The sequence below is a fragment of the Xiphophorus hellerii genome, chromosome 13 (assembly GCF_003331165.1).
Source record: "Xiphophorus hellerii strain 12219 chromosome 13, Xiphophorus_hellerii-4.1, whole genome shotgun sequence".
Classification (NCBI taxonomy): Eukaryota; Metazoa; Chordata; class Actinopteri; order Cyprinodontiformes; family Poeciliidae; genus Xiphophorus; species Xiphophorus hellerii.
The window spans coordinates 27,007,600-27,035,580 of record NC_045684.1 but is presented as its reverse complement, the minus strand read 5'-3'; the positions used below and the strand labels follow the sequence as shown (position 1 = coordinate 27,035,580).

The window sequence follows — 27,981 nt, the reverse complement described above, 5'->3', positions numbered from 1 at the left end:
GGCCTGTCATTGTTGACACTGTCATTTTGAATTTGCTGGATTTAACAACACCTAGGGTCTTCCGTCGTGACAGCTGCTTCTGCTGAAAGCTCAGCCTGATTGTCTTTGTCATACGGTGACTTCATGAACGAACCCCTCCCTGTCTTGCCATTCAGTCCGATGCGGTGTTTCATAGTGTGAGGTATGGACTAAAAGATGCGAAAGCGCCGTGCTACTTCTTTATTAGGAGGTGGAGGACACCTGAAGCGCAAGGCTGCCATCACAGCTTTCAGAACATCCATGTGAAGAAGAGCGTTTTGCCTCAGCTGTTAGAGCCTGTCAGCAGGTGAGCGGTCTTGTGTCGCCTGTTGCTTCTTGTCTGTCTGCCGTCTGTGGCTTCTCAGATGCTTGTGTTGAAGAATTGTTTCCTGAAGCCCGAATCTGCTCTGATGACATTGCATGTTTCTAAATCTGATGTCTGTTTTTAATCAACTTGGCATTTGTGCATTTAGCTCGCGTTTCACCTGGGCAACTAAAGGCTTTTATTTTGGGTTGGCAATTCGAGTTTGATGCGTGATGTTTTCATGGGGATCAGCGGACCCGGACTCCATTGAAAAAAATACAATTTCATTTTTATTTTTGTACCTTATTAATAATCCAACATTTTGATTCTTGTCAACTAATTATCCACAAACAGCAACGCAACTGCATGTATTCGGCGCTCCTTAGTATCGGAATAAACACGTTGCCTTTGCATAATTTTAACTTCCACCTGGCTTTAGCCGCAGTTTCTTGGCGATCCTTATTCGGCAAAGCGCACCTAGGAGGGCGGCAGCGTCCGATACGAACCATCCACAAACGTGCAAATATTATTTAAATAAGATGTTATGATTTGTGTTTTCTTACGACGAATTGAAGGGATTTTTTTATAAAGCAGCGAACCAGATTTCAAATGCCGTTTACGGTTAGAAGTGTGTCTCTCTAGAGCAGATTTGAAGAAATTAGTCATTTTTTAAATGAAGGGCTGCGTGACGTTGTTCGCCAAGCTTCAGTTCCAACTACATTAGATTTGGTGAATGGGAACGCAATGTCTGGCAGGTGATTGTTCTTCTTCTCATCAGTTTACCTCTGATGAAAGCCTCTTTCTGCTCGTTATCACACAGTCTGTAGTTTTGAGGGAGCGGCCAATGCATCAAATGCATGCGGCAGTTAAAGAGGCATGAAGGCAGCTGTGTCCATGTCAGACTGCAGCTGGATGTTCCAGGAATGTTACCGCTGCTTGCTGCTGGGCAGGGAATGAGATTCTTTTACTTGGACCTGGACATTTCTTTGAGGCGATCCCAGCCACAAGGCGGGGACGTGTCTGTTGACGGATGATGTAAACCACTACAATACCTCCACTGCCTTTTCGCATTCATGTGTGTGCAGATAGCATTATGTTTAAGGGCTGCATGTAAGTGCTGTTAATCTCTTCAGGTTTGCTAAAGTATAATCTTATTTAGCCTGAAAAAGGGTCAAATCGGAGATAGCACGTGAAGAAAGGAGGGAAATAATTCATCACTTCTGTTCAATCAGAGGATATTTTTATTTTTCAGAAAATACAAAACACCCATGGAAAATGACGGGTGTAAGCAGCATACAAAACCGTTTCATCTATGGTTATATTTTTTTCTACATACCAACTTAAAAACTGCAATGAGAGACGATGCGCTGATTAGAGTTTTGTGTTTATGTTGTTGCAGTTATTTATTTATTTATTTTTACAATTAACCTAGGGTCGATGCAAGATTTCCCACAGTACAGGCATTACTGGAGTAAAATACCACAGATGGTAGAGACAAAACGTGTTAAACAAGAGCAAATGGCTTTTGTTTAAAACAACAGCAGCTCCTATTACTTTGCTTCTGCTAAAATACGATGCTGTGAGTCCAGTTATGTTTCATGGCAAGGTATTAGATATTGTTATTCTCATATTTGTAGAAATTTTTTTCTACTTCAACTCTAGTTAGTGAGATACAGTGAGAATAAGCTAAAACAAAATGTCAAATTTCTTTATCACCTGTCAGCAGTGATGGAAAAGTAAAGCATGGAACAAACACCAGATCCATTTAGTAGAAGCATCTAAATTCTACATTCTAAATACTGATCATACTGAGTACTATAACTTCCTGCTGTTCTACTCTTTATACATTGACAGATCATTTTATCTGGCTAATTGGTAACCAGAATATTGATCAGTTACCCAGCCTGCACTCTGTGTGAAGACATATTTCGTCACACTTACCTAAGAATGTAAAGGTCAGTTTCCACACAACGACTTTCTAAAGATCAGGTCTTCTTTCTTGTAAACAAGAAAAATGAGAGCAGTGTTGCCAGATTGGGCGGGTTTCTGCCCAACTGGGCTTCTTTTCAACACATTGGGCCTGGACAAACAGCTTTGGGTGGGTTGGTATAATTTGGACTGCTTGTCAAAACATTTGGCAGGTTTTTAGGAAGTGCATATTAGAAAATTCTGTCGTAATCGTTGTGTGGCAGAAATACCCAAAACTTGTGAATTCTTATAAAATGTAAAATCTCTCAGTGAGATATTTATATTGATTAATCCCAGGCCAATTAATTGCTACAGTTCTTTTGAATATCTAACCTTTAGAGTTTCATATTCTGTCATGTTGGTGTGGACGGAGGACCCAAATGAAGACAGCCTGCAGATGAAAAAAAATATTTTTATTGAAGAAAGTAACAAACATAAACAAATATTGAGGACACAGAGGAAAACACCAGAAACAACAGAGATAACTGGGATCACAATGGAAAGACGGCGAGATTTTTAGATCAGTTCTGATTTCTGATTGGATTTAGCAACACTGAAAGGGATGTAAGTCATTTACTCCATTTTTAAGATGCTAAATACCAAAGAAATACACCACAGATGGCAAAAATTTTATTTAAAAAAAAGAAATACCAGTAGCTGTTTTTTGTTTTCCTAGGTTTTATTTTGTATACTTATATTTTTGTTCTGAAATATGTAGGTGTGGTAAACAAGCAAAACAATATGGAATCTTTAAGAATTCATTTTTTTTAACGCAGTGTGCCAAAGTTAATTTATTCAACCTTTGTTTGTGGTGAGCACCATAACGATGTGTTTCACCTAATGAATTTAATTTTGTGTTATAAATAACAGGGATATTCCTGCCCTCACATACTTAATCATTCTCTGTCTGAACACTGGAACAACCTAAAGACAGATCCAAGTCTTATGTGATCATGTTCATGACCATCACTACAAGGTCGTAGAGGTCACAGTGTATGTGATGAGTCCACCCTGCTATGTAATCCATTCCACCAAGGAGATGGGGTAAAAACATGCAGCGGCGTAAAGAAGCAGAAAGATAATGATTCCTGACTGCCAGCTCCTCCTGTCAGGAGAAATGCAAACATTTTGACTGAAAGCAGTTTCGAGGCAGCAGCTAAAAGCATATTTCTTCAGATTCTTTCCATTTCTTTAGCAGCAGGAAGCGGTTGGGTGTAAAAGTCCAACTGGTGTTCAGATTTTATTGTCAGCATGGCCATATGTTGCCTCTACATGTTTTGTAAATTGTGATTTATAGTTTGAAGTGATTTCTGATCAGATCAGATCAGATCAGCTCGGTGGGTCATTGAGGTCGTGATCTTGTTTCAGCTCGTTGGTTTGTCAGCTACTGCTATGTTTAGATTTCAGAAAACTCAAAGTCGCACGATGAATGATGTAAAAAAAAAAGTGAGGTGGTTACAATCTAAACCAAATGTGAAACTCGATATGCTGTATAATAGGATATAGCCATATTTTTCTCATGGTTGGACATTAAAATATACTAAACTTTCTTGTTTTAGGTCAGTTAACATTCTGAAAATGATTCATGATTGGTAAAAACCAGAATAATAGGAGAAATTTTTATTTTTTCAAATTTAAGTGTCCATCAATCCATCATTGGGGGTAGACAGTCCATCATAGGGAACACAAAGACACACAGCACAAGCAACCACACACACACACACACCCACACACCTCCCCACGCCCACACACGCACACCCCTACATACTCATATCAGTTTAGAGAGACTGGTTCACCTCAGTCTTTTTTTTTTGGACTGTGGGAAGAAACCGGAGTACTGGAGTACTTTAGTTCTTCTAAAGTATTCACAACGCTTCACTTTTTCCACATTTTGTTATATTCCAGCCTTTTTCCAAATAGTATTAAATTTATTTATTTTTCTTCAAAATACACACAAATACTGCACTATAAAAATGTGGAAAAAAATTGCAGAGTTTTTTGCAAATGTATAGAAAACCAAAGTATCATATCTACATAAGTATTCAGAGTCTTTCTTTAGGACTGTGTTGATCTCCTCTGGCAGCTTTAACAGCCTCCAGTCTCAACCTGCAGCTCCAGCTCAGCCCTCCTCTCTTCAGGCAGTTTGCTCCGTTCTTCTCCATCAGGTTGGATGGAGACGTCTGTCAGCCATGTTCACCTCTCTCCAGAAATGTCCACTCAGATTAATGTCTGGACTCTGGTTTGGCCATTTCAGGACGTTCACAGATTGGTTCTGAAGATACAGTGGAGCTGATGTCATGGCCAAACATTAGCGCTTGGGTAAAATCAGAGACCACACCTCAAGGAAGCAATTGTTTAGCCAAGGGATTGAAATGTGGTTATGTGATAAATTGAGTTGTATCAAAGGCTTTTGCTGCTTTTTCTGAGAATGATTTAATCTGTTAATATGAGTTCTTTTAACCAGCCTGGTTTGGTAGGAGTCTTTGATGTACTTGGAGAAATTTAGACATCATATATAGTTGTAGAATATAATGAGAGGTGGAAAGACAAATTAAGTAACGCCCTGACTTTTACTGGTCAGTATGGTAATACTGAAAATGCAGCTGTGTTAGAGGATACATGTTCTTCATTACACTGCATAACCTGTACTTGTGGTACACTTGACTCTATATTTAGCAGTGAGTACTCTACAGTTTGTGAAGTTTAGTTTGGACAGGAAACACAGATAACTCAGGAGGTGTTGTCTGTGAAGAGAACTCCCCTCTTACATAAACATAAATTGAAACTGTCTCACAAAACCGAGGAGATCGACTTGGATAAACACCTGGAACGCAGCCTTGACTCTTCTTCCTGCAGCCATTTACACCTTGAGGCATGTCACTGAAATACTTCATGTTGCTGTCAGTATGTAATTCAGAAGTGACAACAATGACTATTATGTTCATTTGTAGCTTTCGTCTTTCGGACCCAACTCTTTTGGTTCTGCCACAACCTTAAATCAATCCATACCTGCTTGAAAATGAAGGATTTCCAGTTAGTTTCCATAAGCCATACTCTACTCATCGTCCACTGTAAAGGAATGGAGTTTTGACTCCAGTGAAAATATCTACCAGCAGGAGCAGAAAGTTGATCAGGAGCCATAATCTGTCATATTTCATCAAAGGTGAGATTTGGGCATCTTTATAATTCACAAAAGCACTTAACAGCAAAGTAAGCTGATGTGCAGTGGTTTATGTACGAAGGAAGAATCAAAAAGGCAGCATGGCACTGCATGGAGATGATGGGACAAATGAACCAGCATGCATCAGGGTTTTAATGAGATCGGATGGATGGACAGGTCAGTGATTCTATTAGTTGTCCTAACAGCAACTTTAAGAACCAAGAACTCACTAAATCCTTCCTCAGAATTAAAGCGGGTTTTCAGATGAGTGGTGGAGCATCTTTTAGTTCAGAAATCCAGTTTTATTCTATAAAACCATAACAGATTGTCCTGGATGACTAAGAACCTATAAAATATGACCAGATATGCTCTAACATGGGTAAGAGAATCACCAACCTCTTTCTTTGAAAGCAGGGAGTTTTATGAATCTACTTAGCAATAGCTTAAGAAGACATGAAACTGTTCAGATTTCTAAGCTCATCTAGTTCCAGTCTCAACGTCTCAATCATGTTTTCAATGTTCATTGATTTTTATCTATACAGCACTTTGTCACAGCTGCTGTTTTTATTATATTATATTATATTTATTATATTATTTATAAATAAAGTAGCAGCAGTAGTTGTATGGGTACAGAGATGCTGCTGTAATAAAAAGCAAAGCCTAAAGGATTGCTTGCAACTTCATCAGGACCAGAAGCTGTGGGAACCCCAGGTGTTGCTCTCTATGCCCTGGATGATCAGAGCTGGTTTGGCAGACTAAAGGAAGCATGACCTCCAGCACCACCAGAGCTGTACTGAGGAAGCATCACATGTAACTCACTTTTTATTCTTCACCATGCCAGTCTCTCTGGGTAGGCATTTGACAAAAGGAGGTTGATATTGTGTTTGATGAATTTCTGTGTTGCTTGGTTCATAGATATGGGATAATTATCCCACCAAACTGTCAACCTAATTTAATTTGAGATGAATTGGAATGTAGATTATGCTCAGAGTACATTATGACATCTTGGTGACCATTTTTCAAACATTTGCAGCAACGATTATGCAATTGCAAAAAACTGAATTCATTTTTTGGACTTTTTGCACATCTTTACGAGGTGTGTTGACAAAGTTGCCTAGATCTGCATTTTATTTCTTTGCCTTTTGACACAGAGAAACTTTTTCTGCTAATGTCGCAAAATAGGAAACAGTATGTCAGTGACTTTGAATCCCTTCTGAACTACATTGCATAAAAGTGGACAAGTCAACTGTTAGGCTCACTTTCCAGTAGCATCTACTCAGCTCAAGTCAAATCCTTTTTGCGTTTTCCAACAGGTACTGGTACTGGTACTGGTACTGGTACTTGCTTGCTACTGTTTATTCAGCAGGGGTTCCAAGCAAGCTAGCTGACAATGTGACTGCTGGCCACTGATTGGTTTGAGGGGCAGAAATGGAAAATCTTGAACCATGAATATGGGTGGTCCATTGTATTCTATTGCAATGGGAAAGAACCCAACCTGTGTGGAGTCGAGTAGCGCCGAGGCAAATTGTTCAGATGTTACTTTACACCGCTCCAGTTTCAGTTCAGAAAGGATCAAACAGCAGACATTTAAAAAAAATAACGTATGTGATTTATCCAGTATGATAAAAATCAAACAGTATCTTGAATGCGTCAGTAAATTGATAAGAATAAATTATTTTTATGAACCAAGGAGCTTTTGTTATTGAATATTTCAAAGCTATGTTTATTTAATTTAACCAAAACTTATTCGGCATAACGATGAAAGAAGAACTGAATGCAGATAAGATGGCAAATCCAGGGAAATCGATTATGACAAGATGGGAGAATTAGGAGAGATAGTGAAAAAAAATAAATAATTTTTTCAATCATTCAACCTGGAGAGATTCACAAAGAAAAAGCTGCAATTAGGAAGTTTTATTTGACATGAGTGAATTGAAGTTTTGGGGCTCGGACCCCGGCAGAAGATGTAGGCGCTGCGAAATGTGACAAACATGGATGAGCATCTTAGGATGAAGATTAGAGACGTCTTCCTCCTGGGGCCCGACGCTGGTGGTGGTGGCTGAAGAGACGATGGAAGCATGAAGGAGTCAGGAGAACGAGGGTGGAGGAGGGATGGAGATGGGTTGAAGCTCAATGGGAGCAGATGGAGCCATGGATTTAAGTCTTTATGAATGGAGGCTGGCTCAATGATTGGCTATAATGAGGTGAGGGTTGATGGTGATTGGCTGCAGCTGAGGCGTGTGACACAGGGATTGGACGATGCAGGTGAGGCTGAAGAGTCTTCCCGTTTGAATTTACGCCTAGGCTTCATATCAGGAAGTGATTTCATGAGTCAAAATACAGATGGTGTCAACCGACATGTTTAGGCTGTCCCTCTGCTGTGTGTTTGGGAGGAGTTGGTTAGTAGCACTATTAGTCAATGTTGCACCAGAACTTTGAGTCAAAAACCAGACTACTGAACTTTAGTCCAAGCAGTAAAAGACTCGTAGCTGAGCTTCATTCTGCATGATCACATAAGTACACAATCAGCTGTAAGAGACCATCTTACATGTGAGTGTTATTAATGTTAGACTTTCCCTTAAGTTAACTTACAGTATTTATCCCACATTTAATGTAAATGATACAGACCTTATTAGCTCTAAATTGTCATGGAGGAAGTTTATTATAAAGCAGCAGGTTTGTACCAAAACAAAAACAGATGATCATTTACCAGCAAAAACATCCAAGAACGTTTTGATGGTTTTCCCTGAGGATCCCTCACAACTCCAACAGCTCAGTTACGTTTCTAATGAGCATTTGAGCACAGCTCCAGAAAAACATTTCAAAACCTCAACTTTGGGTTTAGTTCCAACATCTTATGCTTTTTTTTTTTTTTTATATTCCCACATGTATTATTTTGTACATTTTGATTGGAACATTTTGTGTTTTTGCCATGCCAGCTCTGATTAATGAGGGACTCTCACTGAAAGACACACAATCAATTAAAAAAGGAAGGATTCTTATCCAGGTCAAGACACCTTGTCGAGTTGGAATGGATGAATTAATACAATTTTTTAAGTTAAGTCATTTTGTGCTCCATCACTCAGTTTTGTCACTGGATGATAGTTGTTGCCCAGTCGCTGTCCCAAGTGGCTCATGGTGACTTTTACAAAGAGTGACACAAATATCAGCCTTCAGTCTTCATAAAGCTTGAAGGAAAAACAGAATACATTACAAAACAGAATACATCTGAATGGTTCTGACTGCACAAGGAGGGACTGCAGCAGCAACACTCCTGTACTAAAAGGCATTTCTCCTTCAGCAAAATCTGTTCTTAGTTTGGAGTTATTTATTTCTGTATTTATTTACATTTTAGCATCTTGAGCCAGTTTGGAAAGTTTGCAAAATATCCTCCTGCAACTCTGAAGTCTTCTGTTTGTGTTTATGAAAACATAGACTCGTAATCTCTAGGTTTTAAATTTTAGCTCAGTATATTCACCTGAACTATGTAAGAGGGCACAGTTCTATTTTTTTTATTTATTATTTTTTTTACATATCTTGTGTTGTGGAGTTAGTTTTACTTACCTCGGTGTAATAGTACTTTTTCTAAACCCAGCTTAATAACTGTACAGTCAAACAGCAAATTATGAACACCCATACTCAGGACTACATGAACATAAATACTCTAATAACCAAAATATATTCATGATTGTTTCCTTTCCAACATATTTATTTATTGGAAATAACCAAGATTAGTCACACATTGGAGAGGTAACCTGTTCAGTCAAGAAAACATCAGAGCACTGAGCCTGATCTGGCTTTGGATCACATCTGTGTCCACTACAGGTCACAGCTCAGGTAACAGACTCTATTATCATCTTAAAAGTGATGGGTGAAAATAGATTATAACTCAATATTTATGACACTCCATCAAAACGACAGACAGCAAAACAGTCTCTGTTGTAGACTGATTCTCTGCCTCTATTCTAACTTCTTGTTAGCTGGGTTTCCATCTCCATGATTAAAGTCCATTCAGTTTGCTTCTGAATGCTAAGCACATTAGCATTCGTGAGCTTACAGTTACTGCAGTGTACATTTTAGTTAGAAATAATAGCATTCAATCATTTTATAATCCTGGGGCAAAAGGGTTTAAACTTGAGAGAAGGATTTCTCTGTTTGCCTGTTTGCTGTCACACTGCCCACGCTTCCTGTATAGACGGTGTGGAAGGAAAAGTGACAGTGCTCATTCCTTTCTTTTGTTTTGCCAGAAAGCAGCAGCACATTCAACATATTTCCATCTGCTCTCAAAAAGTATAGAAAAAGTTAAAAGTACTTTTCTGTTTACAGCAACAGGAAGCCTGACTCTGCTGTTCCATACAACACATCATCATCACCACCATATGGATTTATGGCAATTCTGTTTTATAGGGTTGTGTTTCCAAAGACTATTCTTCTGTCAGAAACTTGTGATTTAATACCATCGATCTCCTAGGCAGAGTTCTGCACAGGCAAGTTAAAGATTGTAACACAATATATGGAGCTAATAAAAGAAAACATTTAACCTCTAAGTCAATAAAGGACAGCATTAAAGATAATTATCCAACATATCATGTTCCTCTAATAGAAATGTTTTAGCTGTTTTTTCAGCTGTCCATTATTCTCGGCAGATCTTGTTTGAATTGGAAGGCAAACATATATGCCTAATCTAATATATTTTAGATTTAGTGTGGTTCGCTTCACTATTTCATGGTAAGCCATGAAATAGCTTACCGCAGCTCTCACTGCGCCTGACCAGGAGTCGCATTAACTGAAGATTTTCTGTCTTTGGCTGTTTTTTCTTTTGTTTTTAAATGGTGACAGAAAAATCTGAAAATCATCTGTCATTTAGACAGATTACAATTCACACATCTGACCACTAGGTGCAGGCATTTACAAATTTATGCAATAGAAAGCATCATGTAGATGAGTAAATCAATCAATCATTCTATCAAACAAAACAACCATCAGAGTATTATTTAAGACCTGAACACTGAGCACAGTGCATTTCGCTATCCAGGAGTGGGATTTCCTCCCACTGACGGAAGGACTTGGGGAATCAGGACGCCTCTCATCTACAAAGTCTTGCAGAACTCTGATTGCTTCGCCGGGAGAAATGTTCCCTGATTCCAAAACTTTGGCTGAAGTGGTGCTTCTAATTCCGGTCTCTAGTGTGGCAGCAAAGTCGAGATTCAGCCTCCAGATCATGATTGAAACAGCCATAAGAAAAGTCCAAAACCTCACAACAGTAACCTCTGCAGCAAGCCCCAATTCAGGAGGAAGCTGTGAGAATGTATAGTTAGGCTACAGTAGGTCAATAGTTCATATTTATGTGCAATCATTTCATTTTGTTGTTTATATGTAGTCATTGGGTCCACAGTCAGAGGATTTTGTCACTGTGGAGAAAAAGTTTCATGTGTTCATTTGCTTTATGTGTGATGGGACAATATGGATTCTCTGTTGAGCTTGTTTGGACTGAATATTAATGAAACCAAATGAAGCTTAAATGCAGTTGAATATGGTATTATTGTCATTATGAAAGTTGTTGGGTAAAAACAGATTATGACTGGATTTTTTTAACCCATCAGTCAAAAAAAGGTTGACAGGTTTCTTGTTGACAGACGACAAAAAAGTCAACCTTTGTCCCTGATTTTGTCTCGTGCTCGTCCCAAACTCTGGTGTTTCTCTGTCTTCCAATCAGTGGATTGTGTTGTGTGATGTCAGTGGCTCCACCCTAACCACACCCGACCATTGTCCTATGGACCTACAACTGAACGGGTCCAGGAATGGTGCGATATGGGCTGGCGGAATGGGTCGATTTTACAATAGAAACAAAGTAGCGTACTTCACGGCACCAGCCTGTGCCATACTGCTCAGTGGAAACAAGGCTTCTGTGAGGTTTTAACTCAGTGCTTTCTAAAAAATACCTTTATTATTGTAGTTCTTAAGTAAGACTGGTATTGATTTAGGACTTCTGCTTCCACACCGTTTTACAGCAGCAGATCTCAGTAACAGGTGACTGAGATCTACAGATGCAGCGAGAACAATCGTGTGAGTTGCTTTGACCCTGCAGATGATATTGATTTGCTGTTGAAAAAATTATTTTCCCTTGCAGGATCAAGAATGTCAATTATAATCAGAGATATATAAGTGTTAGCCACACTGTAAGCTCTGTAGCGTTTCCTACCTTCCTCAGTAACAGAGCTGGAAGGCAGTGGCATTCTCCCATCAACCGAGAGGCACTTCATGCTAATGGCTTCAAATACCCTTTGGCACCACTGTTTTTAGTAACGCAGTGTGTGTGGCTGTAATGCTGTCAGCATCAGTCACTTCAGTCCACTCTGGAAAATGCCAGCATGTATTCCATGAACTACCACAGTTTAACTCTGAGTGATGGTCAGCAGGTTTTAAAATTTTTACCACCCAAACTCACTGAAGTGAAAATAGACAGGCAGAAATCTGCAGTAGGTGTGTTGCGGTACCAGGTACGGTTCCCCTGGGTGCTTCCAGGAGGGCAAAAGGCCCCGGGGCTGACCCAGCAACTGCAGGAGGGATTGGATCTCGCAGCTGGGCTGGAGAAAGCAGCCGTCCCTCTGGAGGTCCAGCAGACAAAGACTTGGGCTCTCATCCAATATCAAACATTAAAATCAACAGTAGTTTGATAAAAGATGGAGGAATTATTTTCATCATACCCTATAATGTCTTGGACTTTTATCAGACAGGCTTTGTTAAAAATCAGCTAATGTCTGGATTTTCTCCGTCCTTAATAAGAATGATGCTAAAGTCAAATTTATGCTCCTTTTTCCTCCATTCCACAGATATAACACATTTGACACAGAAGTGGAGAAGTAATGATTAGAGCAATTATTCATTTAGTTTAGAAAAATAGTCAATTTACTGTCCTTGGACAGATCCATGAATCTCCATTTTTCTCATACCTTGTCATTGAATCTTCCCTTTAGAATATTATGAACATAAATATATATTTAAATATTACATATTTTATAATTTAAAAATTATGTTAAAAAGAAGTGCAAATTAATTATACTAGGTAATGACCTTCACTGACCATTCTAATTATGTGTTTTTGATGTCTTTGAATCAAAGCTGTTCTCACATGAACTGATTATTTGTTAGCTAACCACTGTTGCTGCAGCTTTTGCAGTATTTGTAGTCATTTTACCTGTTTTCCAGTTCCTACCTTTGCAGTTCTGCAGACTCATTACAGGTATAGAAAGGTGCTGTCTACTTCATCAGTATTCCCATGTCGACCACACAAAGCATGTGAGCTAAACCTCTGACAGTGCTGGGTGACCACAGGGATTGGTCTTACAAGGAAGATCCTCCCACGTTCTCTGCTCACATCCTTTCTTCATGTCATAATCTCTGTGAGCCTCTGATCGTCAGCCTGCCATCAGCTCTGCTGCAGTCTGGATCTCTGGTCTTTTTGTAACCCTTGCTTCCATGCTTAGTTCTCTGGGTGTTGCTAGCTCAGAGCAGTGTTGTATAAAGTACTGAAATCTCAGAGTCAAGTAAAAGTACAAGTACCTCTCCAAAATACGACTTTGGTAAAAGTCGAAGTCACTGACTGAAATGTTACTTGAGTAAAAGTCTTAAAGTATCTGAAACGTCTTGTACTTAAGTATGGAAATTACTGTAAAAATGGATGTACTCAAGTAATGTAATGAAAAGTACAAGTAAAAAGTAAAACAAGGCAAGTGTGAATGACATTTCTTATATTTTGGTAAACTTGTCAAATAAACTTAAAATAATGTACCCAACCAAGTGCAGACAAAATTAAACCTGCTAATAAATTGTTCCAGTTTTAAAGAGTAGCACATGTTAATGGTTTGTGGTTTTGAACTTGCATGCCTTTCCTATATTCGTTAAATTTAGTCTAAATTGCTATCGCTATGGCTTCTGTCCCCCATTGAACTAGGGTGACCAGACGTCCTCTTTTTCCCGGACATGTCCTACTTTTCAGACCTAAAAAGATGTCCGGGGGGAATTTAAAAATTGTCCGGGATTTTGGTCAACTGCCTCAAACACATTACATAGCTTACAGTGCATTATAGGGCACGGCGCTGCGTGTCACGTAATCCCTGAGCCGCGTCAGTGCGGGCAGCACTCTTCTGTGTTCGTCCCACCCGCTGTACGGTGTTCTGATTTCTGATTTCCCCAACAATGGGAGAAGCGAAACAGGTGTATCCTATTGGAGGTGATGAACAAGCCCAGGCAAGCAGGCTACGGACTTTGTTCGGTAGCCTACTTGCTAATCAGTAGGTGGGGTCAAAACACTTTGTTTCTCTCTCTCGCTTTTTTGTAACGAGTAACTAAACCACACATTGAAAATGTATCGGAGTAAAAGTACGCAATTAAGTTCGGAAATGTAGTGAAGTAAAAGTGAAAGTCATCAAAAATTTTCATACTCGAGGAAAGTATGAAGTACTCCAAAATATACTTAAGTAAAGTAGTGAAGTATTTTTACTTCGTTACTATACAACACTGGCTCAGAGTGCTTGCTTCTTTCTACCCACTGTCAGTTCTTTATTGTGTTTGGTTCTACCAGCCACGCAACATGTCTGACAGGACAGGAGACCCTGTCATCTGTCAGAAAAGGGGTTACAAAAAGACCAAAGATCCAGCTGGGACGATAGAGAGAGGAGAAGGACGGTACTTGCTGCAGCAGAGCTGATGGCAGATCCACGATCAGAGTTTATGACATGAAGGAACATGTGGATGGATCTTCCTTCTAAAGCCAATCCCTGTGGTCACCAGGCCAGTTCCTGACACTTTCTGAGGCTGAATTCACATGCTTAGAGTGGTCAGCACAAATCTAACCCCATAAAAGACTAAAGGAGAGTGTCTTCAACATCATCCAGCCTGGTAAAAACCAGCCACTTGTTTTATGCTATTCTTCATCCTGAGGGTCTGGACCCTTAGCTATTGAGAGACAATTGGTTTCTGAAGGTGTGGACTCTGTTGAAGTTTTACAATTTACTTAATCACTAACGCTTGGCCTGGAAGTGTAATTTACCAGTTCAATGCTATGAAGCTTAGCAGAAATTGCCTGCGCTGTAAACAACCATCCTCCACTGTGAATAGAGAAGTGTTGATCTGAACGAGGCGGCTGTTAATGTTGATTTAATATTTGGAAGCGCGGACTGAACGGCTTCCTTCACTTCCTCCCCTGCCAATACTGAAACTACAGGCAGACTACTATTCTAAAACAGAGCAGAAAATCGAAGTCATACTTCACAACTTCTCCTTCTGTTCACTGATTGGCCCGGTAGAAATTCTACCAGAGGGAATCCAAGTAAATGGGAGAAAGCCCAGACTGTCTATAAAGTGAGATTTGAATGGAGCAGAATTGCGCAGGAAAGCAATAGCCAGGCTACCATCATCCTGGTGGGAACTCTGTAAACTGATGCACTATTGAAACATCGCTGGGTCACATGACCACTAGATGATAGAAAGAGGTGGATCTGCAGCAGCTGTGAGCCAAACCTGTTGTTCTTCCTATCTGGTGTTATGACTTGTCCTAATTAATATCTAGTTGAGATCACTCTAAAGGATTTTTGCGGATCACTGAATGTTGTGCTATAATAGTGAATGGTCTGTTTGCTTCATGTGGGTTTTATACATTGAACAGAGACAGTGTCTCTGTAGAGCAGCTTTTTTTCTCTTATAGCAGTGCAGCAGCTGGACGAGCAGCTTGATGTGGGTCTGGGAGGTCTCTGCAGTAAACAGACCACCCTTTGTCTTTTTTTCCTGATTGTCTACGTATTGTTGGACGTCAGTGTTGCTCCTCTGCCAGCAAATAACTACAACAGGAGCTCAGTGTTTAGGTTTTCACAACCTGCCACATTTCTACCATATGGAGCCGACAGAGGGAGGGGATTTTCTATCAAGTATAAAAGCTGTCTATAATTTCAGCTTAATAAATAAACCTTAAAGACAAAACAATCCTGTCTCCCTTTTAAATATTATGATTGTCTTTTTTCTCTTTTCCTCATTCATGCTGAATTTCATGCAGATTATGAAATGTATTACTGTCAGTAAATATTCTAATTTAAACACTGAAAGTTACCTCCATGAAGGAGGTTGATTCTCACTACTGCTTCTCCTGTCTGGAGTCTGTTAAGGTTTCATGTAGAAAACATCACTGTCTTCAGTGGTTGTAGGGGTCTGCCCTGTCCGCTTCCATCTGCTGCAGCTGTCATGAACCAACACAGTGAGTTGTTCTATGGTGAAAACTGCAGGTGAAGTCCTGAAGGTGGTCAGCTGACCGTTTACAGTTTGGAAGTGTGAAGGCCACCTCTGCTCTTTGCTGAATGTAAATTAATACCTGCTTACTTTGTTGAGATTTACTGCAAGATTATGAGTCACTTTGCAGACAGCATGTCTCTCAGATTACCACAGGGTGGGTGTGGCAACCTACTATTAGTATGTTTGTTTTAGCAATTTCTGAAAATCTAATTTTCTGAAATTATATTTCCAAAATTGTTTTTATGCATTACAAACAGCCAATGTTTTTAATGTATAAAACATTGATGTTTTATGCATATTAATGTTGAGTGAGAACAAATAAAACCTGACATACCAGTTACACGTCTGTTATTGTTCTTTTTTTTGTCCAATTATGTGCATCCAGTCTGAGGCTGTTCAGAGTTTCAACAGCTTCTGGAAGATGAAAACTGGGCAGCTTTTTGCTCTGTCAAAAGAGAAAATGGTCAAAGATAAGTTGAATACATTTAAACTGATCCAAGTGTAGACTGCATAAATCTTGTCTTTGTGTCTATGTGAGAACGTTCTAGAGAATGGTCTTATACAAATGAAGGAGCATTTATTTCAAACAAGGCCATCATGGATCTGTGCACCATCCCGAAAGCCAAATTATAAAATAAATTTCTAACTCTCTCTACACAGCGTCTCCAAATAGGAGTTGAAACAGTGCACACTCAGCTTCCCATATTTGGCTTGTTTACCTCTAAACATACAACTGCAGCTATCTATAGCACAGTTTTATCTGCAGGCAAACACTTTTCATGCAGCAGCTTGTGGCTTCAACTATCTTTATGCATTCATATCTTGTCTTTTTTGGTCACTCTGCTCAAAGCTCTGTCTTAGAAATAATCCTGAGGCCTTAAGCTATAATATGTGTCAGACACTATATTAGTCATTCAATACGCTGCATATAACAGAAATACAATTCATCCTATCATATTTAAAAATAACGCTGGCGTTCCTCTTACACTATGAGTCAAATCATATTATTATCCCCTGATGAAATCAAACAAAACTCTTAAAGGGTATATATCATGCTACAATGGTTTTCACTCATCAAAAACAGACCTGTACTGTTGCCTTGATTCTGTCATGCATGTTTTAAGGAATTTAATACTTCTGACCTGCTCTACTGCAGCATCATTGATGAGCAGGGGGGCACAGGGTGTCTTGTTGATTTTTCCTGAAATCAACAACAATTTCTTTTGTTTTCTTGACATTCAGGATGTTTCACCTCCTATCTGTAGTATCGTCTGCATACTACATTATGTGGTTCGAACTGAACATGGCAGTCATGGGTCATCAGGGTGAAGAGCAGTGGGGTCAGTACACAGCCCTGGGGGGGGGGGCAGTGCTGATGACCCTTGAAGCATTCTTACCAATCCTCACAAACTGGGATCCTCAACGAGGAGGGAAGTTTTGAGATGATGTGATCCTTCACCAGACACAAGAAACATGATGGGAGTGAGTGCGACAGGGCGGTAGTCGTTAAGTGATGACATTGTGGGCACTGGTATGATAATGGCCGTCTTGAACCTAGCTTAGCAAGGTGCCAAATATGTCCATTAGGTCGCGAGTCAAGAACTGATTAGCACAGTTCTTGAGAACCAGTCTCGGTATGTTATAAGGACCTGCTGCTTTATGCATGTTGAGTCTTCTCAAGGTCCTCTGAACATCAGCTGTCACAAGTCTGAGTATGGTTCACCTGGTTGAGGAGTGGATTTCCTTACTGGAGAAAGGAAATCTTGTTGAGGGCTTCAAACACCATATGCGCCTGGTGTTTGCCGAATCATGGAAAAATTGCTGGATTTTCTGACCATTGGCACGTCTTACTACTCTGATGACTTCTCTATCGCCACATTTCAATGCAGCGTTCTGTGCCCTCTGCATCTCACTGTCTTCATATTGGCCTGATTAAAGTCCTTGCCAACAGTGGAAACACCCTCTGGATGTGTAGTTTGGAAGTGTGGAACTGTTGACTCACTCAGAGTCCCTTTAGTGTTGGCACTAGGACAGATGGAAACAGTAGTGATGATGATGATGATGATGATGATGTTGATGATGATGATGAAGATGATGACAAACACCATCACGTCAGGTTTTACCACTTAGTGCTGCCCCTATCCAAACGGAATGTTGTCAGCCTGACAATTATAAGGGTTATCATTAATAGAGGAGTTTAATTATGTCTCAGTCAGAATTATGACACAGTAGTTACTCATCTCGCAGTTTGATGTCATATCCAGCATTAAGTTACCTATTTTGTACTCTAGCAAGCAATTTGAATGGAAGCAACGTTCTCCGTTGGTTACACTTTAGCTTTGCTGCTAGTCCTTCCCGGCTGCTGGGCTTCCTCTTCCTGTTGCAGAGCCGCCTCCTCCTCCTGGCTGCTGGGGCTTTCACTGTTTCAACGGCCACTGCGTCTTACTGGCATAACAGTCTGAGGCTGTTCAGAGTTTCCAGAATTTCCGTGTCCACTCTCAGTAATATGCAGGATACGCATACTTTTAAGATAAACTTAGCATCTTATCCTGCCTCTATTATACTGGAGGTCTTCTTTTGTATGAGCCAGAATAAATGTCTTTTTATGCCTTAAAAGTCCAATGATTTCAGGAACCATTATGCCACCATGTTTGTGTTAATAGCTATGTATAGCCAAACCAAAGCTATTGTGGCTCAACAACTGTCTCACTATTTCATCCAACCATGTTTCTGTTACAAATATATAAAGAATATGCTCAGTAATGAAGTCATTAATTAAAAGTGACTTTTCTGGCAAAAATCTCAAGTTCAACTAGAAATTGTGCATTTAATATGAAAATGCAAGTGTGAATGCTGAATGCTCAATGCTGAATGTTTTTGGTGAAAATCGCAAAAGTGTCTGAAGCCGACAGCTGAGGACTTGCAGAAACTTAAGAAATAGTTCATGCAGTGTGAAAAACCCACGTAAAAGCCAACATTAGCTAAAAAGCTAAAACTAGCTAAAATACTAATGATAGCAAATAGGCTACCACTAGCATGCTGGGTTACAGTAATATGTTCCACGAAATGTAAAAAAAAAAAAAGAAAAAAGAAGAAGTTATGTAAACCCTAAAATTTGAACAGGGCAAAAACTTAACTTTCTGATAAAAATGGTGGGTGAATGAAATCCATTCACCCACCGTTTTTGGGTGGGTGAAACGGTATTTGATATCTTGATATCTTAAGATATCAACATTTGTTTGGAGGCATCATTTAGCACGGTGACTACAAAAAACATGCTACATGCAGCAAGAAAAAACCAATGTCCAAAGCTCAAATTATTCCCAGGTGTTAAACAGCATAAAATCTGTTAAACTGCCCAAATTCAAAATCGCCACTACCTTGTTTCCTCTATGACAGCTCCAAAAGTGGATGACTGATTGCAATTAATAGGCAGTGGAAACATCTGAAACATCAGCTGTAAAACATGACATTTTATATTGTAACTCTCAATTCTGCCACAGGATGGAGCGGTTTCCCCCATGGGGAGAAAAATTCATAAAAAGCTGAATATTATAAAAAAGTAATTATTAGTGTGAATGCTGTAAGCATTCACACTAATAAAGCTACTTTAAGTGACTTGGTGCTCATATTTTATCTATAGGAAGATTCTCTTGAACAGGAATCAATATCAGTTTAATTTTAGACTATTACTATTAAGTGCAATTAATTAATACTAAAGCAGTTCAAACTAATATCCAAAAAAGCCAAAACTACCCAAAGGCAGACAAGGCGAGATACTGAGAAACGTTGCTCCTGCTCTGCATTCAGTCAGAACCAGTAAAAGGAATAACAATGGATAAAATGTCTCAACTGACTGTCTGTTCATGTCATTCCAGATCCCAACACAACATGATGAGACCAGTTCATCCACCAGTATCTGTAGCGAGTGGAGTGTGAGGTCCAGCAGCCACTATGCCATGTGTGTAAAGGACCAGTGGTGGTGTTGTGGCCCCAGGCGGGATGCTGCTGGAAGCCGGTCAGTATGACTCTGCTGGACTTGTGGCTGTCACGCTCCATCCCCATGTGCCTGCTCCTCCAGAGCCTTGTCCTCATGGCCCTGTGCTTCCCCTCGGCCAGCATGTGTCCAAAGGGCTGCAGCTGTCTACGCGACCCCCACCTCCACGGTCTGAATGTCACCTGCAGTCAGTCCCGCCTCAAAGAGATTCCCCCCAACCTCCCAGTCGACACTGTCCTCCTGAGGCTGGACCACAATCAAATAGGTGCTGTGCCCGACCAAGCCTTCCGTGGACTCCGGCTTTTGAGGGAGCTGAACCTCTCTTATAATGCAGTGGAAACTTTAGGGGAAGGTTCCTTTAGTGGCATCGAGGGGACATTACAGGTGCTGGACCTTTCCCACAACCGCATCACTAGCGTTCACAGGGATGCTTTTGCCCGACTGAAGGCCCGCATCATTGTAGATGACAATCCCTGGCACTGCGACTGCGCCCTCCAGCAGGCCATTGGAGGAATGGCTCACAACCACGAGGCCGCAGCCAGGGTCCTCTGCAGGAGCTCCGAACTACTCGATCAGGAGGGTCGACCTTTCCTGGCAGTTGACACTGACCTGTGTAACCTGGCAAAAAGGACCACAGACTATGCCATGCTGGTCACCATGTTTGGTTGGTTTGCAATGGTTATATCATATGTGGTGTATTATGTTCGTCAGAACCAGGAGGACGCCCGGCGTCACCTGGAGTACCTCAAGTCTCTCCCCAGTAAGCCCAAGAAACCTGATGATGCTGATGACATCAGCACTGTTGTCTGACAGCAGCATCACAATGGCTCTCCATCACAGACTCAATGAAATGTTTACGCATCAGGACCCACATTTATAGTGTTTACTACTCCAAACTTCAGTCTCTGTGAGCATCAGAAGGGTTTGTACTTTGGAACTTTTCTCATATATCTTTACCAGGCTGAGTTTATGTTCAAAGTGAAATCAGGCAAGAAATGAAACAACACCCACACTACAACATTTTGAAAAATGTAATCTCAGGTTGAAATATTACCACGGTAATGGCTTTTTGGTAATGATTGGGAATATGTGGAAATATATATATATATATATATATATTTAGTTTTAAGACAAGATATGATATACACCTTTAATCAAAAGCCCCTATTTTTCAGTGTCTACCTGCTGAAAAGTGTCATCGTCTCTGAAACTATAACATGGAAGCAGAGCACATTCAATTTATACTGTGTCTAATTTACAACAAATGAGACAAAATATTTCTTATCTCTCTCCTCGCCTTTGACTAAGCAGGCCTGTCTCTTAAATAGACACATTTTCTTGCCATGCTTTTTTGAAAATAACAACTTAGGGTAATAACATAGAGTACTAAATTCCAATAAAGCTAATTCCTGCCAGAAATAAAAGGTGTTTTATATTAAACATATGTATGTTGGAATTTATGCAGTTCTGATTGTTGCAGGTCTGTTTTTCATTGTTAGGTTCGCATTGACTGGATGGAGGATGAAGCTTTTATGCTAAGCAATTACAGTGCTTTAAATTTTTGCCCCTTTACAGATTTCTTTAGTGTTTACAGTTTTTCTAGCATAAATGTCCAGTCTAAGGTCATTCCACAGCATCTTTGTTGGACTTAAATCTAGACATCTACTAGGTATGTCCTCGAAACTCTCTCATGGGTTAAGATTGGAAAGTCATTTTTGCCCATTCTTTTATTTTTATTGCTAAATCATGAGCCTTAGCTGCGACAGTGTTCAAATGATTTTCTGTTTGTTTGTTTTTTGTGACCTCCTGGATGAGCACTTGCTTATCTCTTGGGATAATTTTTGGCTAGCCAGCTACTTCTGGGAAGTTTCTTCACTGATCTATGTCTTCTTCATTTGTAGATAATGGTTCTCACTATGGTTTTCTGAGGTCCTGGAGCCTTAAAATGGCTTTGTAACCTTTTCCAGATCTATTGATGTCAATGACTGTGTTTGTGACTTGTTCTTGAATTTCTTTAAATCAGGGCAATGTCTTACTTCCTGAGATCTTTTAGCTTCATGTTGTCAGACAGGTTTGTATGGAAGTGAATTCTTTAACTGTTATCAAAAGTCTTTTGACTGAATAGTTAAGTGTTTCTAGAAAGCCAAACCATAAGAAATCTGTCGGGAGGCAAATCCAGTTTACAGCACTGTTAAACTGATGTAGCATCCCAGTGATATTAGTGTTTACTTTGTCTTTAATATATCTAGTCCCAGTTGAACCAGTAAACCCATTGTAATTTAAATCAGATGATTTTCCTAATTATTTTTACAAAAGTAGAACCATTCAGACTTCTTGGTGGGTTATTGGATTTCTCATTGGATGGCAACCACATGTTTTGGTTTGCTAACTTTATCGCAGACACAATCTGTCCAACTTGTCACCCGTGAGTCTAGTCTATATCTAAGACTACAACAGTCTTCTTTTTGAAATATATGTAGTGATACAATAAGAAATAAAAGAAAATTTGTCTTTGTGATAGTTTTAGTGGTGTGCTGCCAAACACAAGTCTTTGGTGGGATAGTGAAATGTTATTGCACTATGAATGTTTCTTTTGTAATAAACTAAGTTTTCGATCTGGAGAGAAATTAGGATTAAAACATACCAATGTTTGGTTTATTTAGTTAATATTTTTATATACAATCCATATAAAAACATTAAGTGACACGTTAAGCACAATGCCTGAAGGATTAGACTGATTGGACATGCAGACCAGTGATTGGTACATAAAGGCTTCTTTTAGCAAAGCACCAGAGGGTCTAAGTAAAGGACATGTACATCTAGGTAGAGGATCATCTGACAGTCAAAATAGTAAGTAAATAATATAACAGAGTACTTTCATGTGAGATTTGATTGAAAAGGAAAAAGCATAAAAAGAAGGGCAGATAATTCAGCTTCTTTAAATTCTTTAAAATGTAAAAACACAACAGAAAGACGTGAGAAGAAATAGACAATTAGCAGTCACGTGGATTGAAGATGGAAATAAAATCAGTTAATGATCATCCACTGGGTGACTGACGAAGGCCTAGAGATACCTGTGAATAACAGTAGAAGATGCCTATGTGAAGCCAAGCTATGAACAAGATCCCCCCTGCAAAGTCTGTTTTTTAAAGAAAAGACTTTGTGAAGAAGCCAAAGAACACATTAACTGGCCTGAAGAGACATGGTGCAACATGGGATGGACTGATGAAGGCAAGAGTCTTAGGGCTCCACTCAGTTCATCATATAACTCCTAATCCCACAATACACTGTGAAGCATAGTGGATTAGGTATCATGCTTTGAACTTGTTCCTTATTGTGTCTGGCCTATTTATCACATCAATCAGGTCAAACGCATAATATTACTTGAAGACTAAATGTAAGGAAGTAAGTATAATTTTATTTACATAGCATATTTCACAGATAAATCACAAAGTGATGTCATCTCAGTGAGAAGAGGAAATGTCCTTCTCTGGTTTTAACAATATGTTGACGACCCTAAGCTCTAGAAACAATGCTGACTCTAAGGCAAAACTAAAAAGTCCAGAGAAGTGTGTAGGCTCCATGTAACACCAATTTGTTTGGTCACCTTCAATCTGCTGCTTTAAAAATGCTCCAGGATCTGACTGGTGACACAAACTTTGTGGAACAAACCAGAGCTATGTCCAAAATAATAAATATGTGAACCAATCTGGGGGAATTTCAAACAGAATGATGATGAGTCCCAGTTTATTTTAAAACACATCCACTTTTATAGACTTTCAGACAGCACATATTCTGCATTATATTTGGCATTCCCCAACATATGGCTCTAAGTTTAAACACAGTATTTTTCATATGTACATTCTTTCCATATTTGGTATCCTATAGCCTGTGACTTCACCTGTCTTTAAGAAGGTTCAGGCACTCATGCCTGGCCTTTTTGGGTAACTCCTATCCAATAATTATGGCTTAGAAATGTTGTCCAAGCCCATTCTGAGGCATCAAGATGTGATGTATTATCAGACACAATGTTGTTTTCAGAGAACAGTGGTTCCACAGATAAATATTCATCCAGTGATTCACAGGAAAAGCTAAATTTCAAGCATTTTTACACAGCAAATGATTGAGTTTGGAATTAAAATTGCCTGGCAGCGCTGTTTTTGGTTCAGCCTAATGTTCCTTGTTCCTCGTGTTCCCCAAAGGACAGAACAAATATGATCAATATTTCTTCATGTTTTCCTTTGTAGAGTAGAATGTGCAGTGTTCACATCTCTCCATTTGCTGTAAAATGTTCCCCTCATCTGCTGTGATGTAGCACAACATGATGCAAAGCTAAAATGCAGCTGCAAACTGGTTTCTTCTAACCTCGATCAAGCTCTGTCAGGCGGCCCTGGTCAAACCTCTGGTGCTGGTGTGAGTTTAAATCTGTGAACTGGTGTGCATGTTAACCAAATCATGTCAGAATCAGGTCATTAGTTCCGGGTGTGTAGCTTCCTGGTTAGAGGTTTCTTCAGATAGTGAGAGTACCAACACAGCTAATAATTCATCATACATAGAACATGGAACCACAACGGTTTCCATGTTCAGAATACACTACTGTAACAATTGTAACATCTGAGATGTATTTGCTTTGTGTAGGATTACATATGTAGCAATTTATGATGAGTTTGTTGTCAATAGATTTTGTTGAGAATTATTTAGTATACTTTTATGGTCACACCAAAAACTATGTAGTCTTCAGTAAATCTGAGACCCTTCCAAATCCCAGCTGAACTGTGTGATTTGCCCACACACACACACACAAACACACACCATACACTCAAGAGAGGTGTCTCCGTGTAACAGTGGACTCACACCCCAAAGGATAGAATAAGGCTTGTGCCAGCTCCATTTTACCCTCTGGCCATCTAACCTGTTGATAAAGACACATAGACATTCATATATTATTAAAATCAATTTTTATTTGTTTTTATGTGTTTTAACACTTAAAGTAGTAATTTTTTGAAGTTGTGAAGACATAGTCTGATAAGATGTTTTTGATCAAAAATGAATAATAGATCAAGTGTCACCAAATTCTAAATGGAATTGGCTTTCTGTAGAATGGCACCCTTCAAATCAAAAGGAAATGCTCTTTCACACATAGCAAGTAGCCAAGTGAAAACCATCTTGGAGCTTTAAATTGTTCCTTTCATATAAAAAAAAAAAATACTGACCTTCACACCCATTTCCTCCTGTGATTGGTGTGAATGTCACTATGGATGTCTTCCTGCACACTGTCCAGAAATGTGAACTTTCATCCACCAATGAAAGCAGTCGTCCTTTTAATCCGGTCTTACAGTGACTGGTTATTTTACCCTCTCAGCCTTTAGTTTGTTTGATTATCAGACGACAACTTGCACAAACAACTTCCTCCTGTAAACTGCCCGTGTGTAGGACCACTTATTTTAGCTTTCTACACATGTTGCCAGATGTGTTGGTCAGTTCTGAGTGTTCAACATGAAACTAACATACAAGAATCATTTTGTTTGATCAGTGACCAAACATGGACACATTTAGTTAACCCATGTTGGTCCCATTAAACGGGTTCCAGTACTGAACCCAATTTTACTCAGCTATTCCAGCACACACACTGCAGTGAATATGGGGTTAGGGTTAGTGACAAAGATAAATGTGAAGACCTGAAAACCTTTCTCTTAGATTCTGTGATCGCATTAAATGGTCTAAATGTGTTCATGCCGTTAGGTTATCTAGAGCAGTGTTTCCCAACCCTGGTCCTCAAGCCACACTGTCCTACATGTTTTAGAGGTTTCCCTGCTTTAATGTGCCTGATCCAACTGACTGCAGTTCAACAAACGCCTGTTAATCAGTCATCAATTGAAATCAGCTGGATTAGAGCAAGGAAATACCTAAAACATGTAGGGCAGTGAGCCTTGAGGACCAGGGTTGGGAAACACTGATCTAGAGACATTGAAAACAGTTTTTTAGATCTAAAAATGACTTGGAGAGATCAGTAACTTTCCAAAAAACAGTAAGACTTTAACCAATGGGGGAACAGAAGCCTCCATTTATAATTACTGCACACATTAAAGCTGTCCATAGAGAGGACACTGAGACAGAGACACCAGCAGCTACAAACCGACAGCTTAGCTGTATGACCAAATGTATAGTTTTCTGATTGCGGTCTCAATTGAATGACTAAACAACACAAATAACTTCTTTAAGCTATCTTGGTTTTTCACAAGTCACCAGTGCATCTCACTATGATGTGTACTTATGTAAATGAAGCTGGAACTGTTGTTAGCAAAGAAGCCGTGGTTGGGATCAAACCCAAACCTTTTCAGGAATTCAATGTCAACAGTTTGAAGAACCTCAGTAGGCACACTGATGATGAAATGAACGTTGCACAAACTTTGTGGTCAAAAGGTTGTAGCGTGGAAGTAGACACAAGTTCACTTCTGCTCAGTGCAGTCAGAGGGCCCTACATGGATCCAATTAAGACATCTCAATGGCTTGAATATGTCCTGTTTAGTCCTGGAAGTCAGCGGGTTGGTGCCACTGCTGAACTGCATTGTCATGCCAATACTGGATATCTTTAGGAATCTTTCTGTGGATCCTTGTGTCAAATCAAAACAGTCCTTTATTTTAAGGAATTGTGCAACAGAATTAACAACAAAAACATGAACCACATTTAAACAAGAAATAGTGTCTCTACGTGAACACTTATCCATCATATTTGCATTGTATTTACATGGAGGACAAAAGCAAAATGTAAAGATTTTGCTCAGGAGGTTGGTGGAAGAAGGGCAAGTGCAATTTTACCACCGTGACATGCTGCGGTCTGTACAAACATGTTGTAGTGAAATTCTTACAGTATCTACAGTCAACTGCCAAACAAAGATTTTATTAGAAATAAGAAATCAAATGACGGCAACAAGTTTTATCAATGACAGCTGAACAGTTTACCTTATGACTGAGCACTTTAAAAACATGTAAAAATCATTAGATGGTTTCTGTTTTCTTTAAGTTGTGAAGTTTGTGTTTGTTCATGTGGTCTTCAGCCAGCTGTTGTCTCTCAGAGTGAATTTTTAAACATAGGTCCTGAGCCGAAGTAAGCACAAGACTAAATGTCGGTTTCAGTGGACTCTTCCTGTTGGTGTTCTGTGGTTCTTTGGGTCCTTGGGTGTCTCTGCTGTTTTGCTAACTGTAAATGTTTGCCTTTTCCTTTTTGCTTCTTCTCACTTGCTCCGAATGTAAATGATGAACTTTGCAGACGTGAACATGGCCACCCCAATCATGACTGATCATTGCAAATGAGCCTATTCAAAGTCACGGTGCCGCTGTATGCATCATTTCACTCTAATAACACAGAGTGCAGCAATGTTCCAAGCTGTGTCTCAGGAGAAAATCGATTGTGTCTAATGGCTTCCTGCTCCTCACAGACACATAGACGACCATCTAAAAGAGGAAGGAAACAGGGATCTGTAAATTCCCAGGAAATTAGACTTTCATGTGATAAAGATCATTTTCCAAATTCCAATCACTTTAAATAAGAACCCAAAGAAATTCAGCTTATAACTGGTCACTTTTCAGTTTCTGGATTCAAAACAGAAAATGCAAGAACTGAACAGAGTGGATGGTGTGAACCCAGTGGTAGACAGTCTGTTCAGCTATGGTGGTGAATTGAGTTCAGTGAAACACAATGAGATGTCCAGGTATAGATATTAAAAATGATCAAATGTAAATACAAATGTTGGTGTTTTGTGGAATACTTGAATCCCTTTAATTAGTTGTTATTGAATGTGCCGTACCCATAGCCTTGTCATGTCGGGACAACCTTTTCATGACTGGATCAGAGCGATGTGTAAAATGTAAAATGCATGTGCAGTGTAATAAAACACGGTAGCCAAGGAGCAGAGTGTATTTTCTAAGTGCCTGAATACCTCCCACATCTGCTTTTTGTTTTCAAACTCATGTTTTCTTTCTTCCACCTCTGGTTTTTGTCTTAAAACCTCCTTATTTAGGGTTCTCCCAGTACAGTGGATTGTTTTGGAGGTTCTACAACAACAGAATGAACTATGTTGATGTAAAGATCTGTTTAGAATCATATTGTAAATTACCGCAGCTCTTTGTGCCCAGACAGAGCAGATGTTAGCACTGGCTATCATGGCTGTGTTGTAAAGGCATGTCATACCTAGAGTGAAATAAAGGAGAAATGCATTGATCTTTGGTGTTCTGTCTTTCTCAGCTGAT

The 27,981-nt window shown here is 39.5% G+C and overlaps 1 protein-coding gene across 1 annotated transcript; it reads left to right on the top strand.

Annotated features, from left to right (window-relative positions):
• Positions 1-46: 46 nt before the first annotated feature.
• On the top strand, positions 47-27,953 carry lrrc3b (leucine rich repeat containing 3B). Its single transcript, XM_032581569.1, has 2 exons — positions 47-325; positions 19,613-27,953. Exon 2 carries the CDS (start codon positions 19,759-19,761, stop codon positions 20,539-20,541), a length of 783 nt encoding a protein of 260 aa, XP_032437460.1. The 5' UTR covers positions 47-325; positions 19,613-19,758; the 3' UTR covers positions 20,542-27,953.
• The last annotated feature ends 28 nt before the right edge of the window (positions 27,954-27,981 follow it).

Excerpts from the sequence above, each read along its gene's own strand:
- lrrc3b (XM_032581569.1), top strand. The coding sequence starts at position 19,759 with ATGACTCTGCTGGACTTGTGGCTGTCACGCTCCATCCCCATGTGCCTG.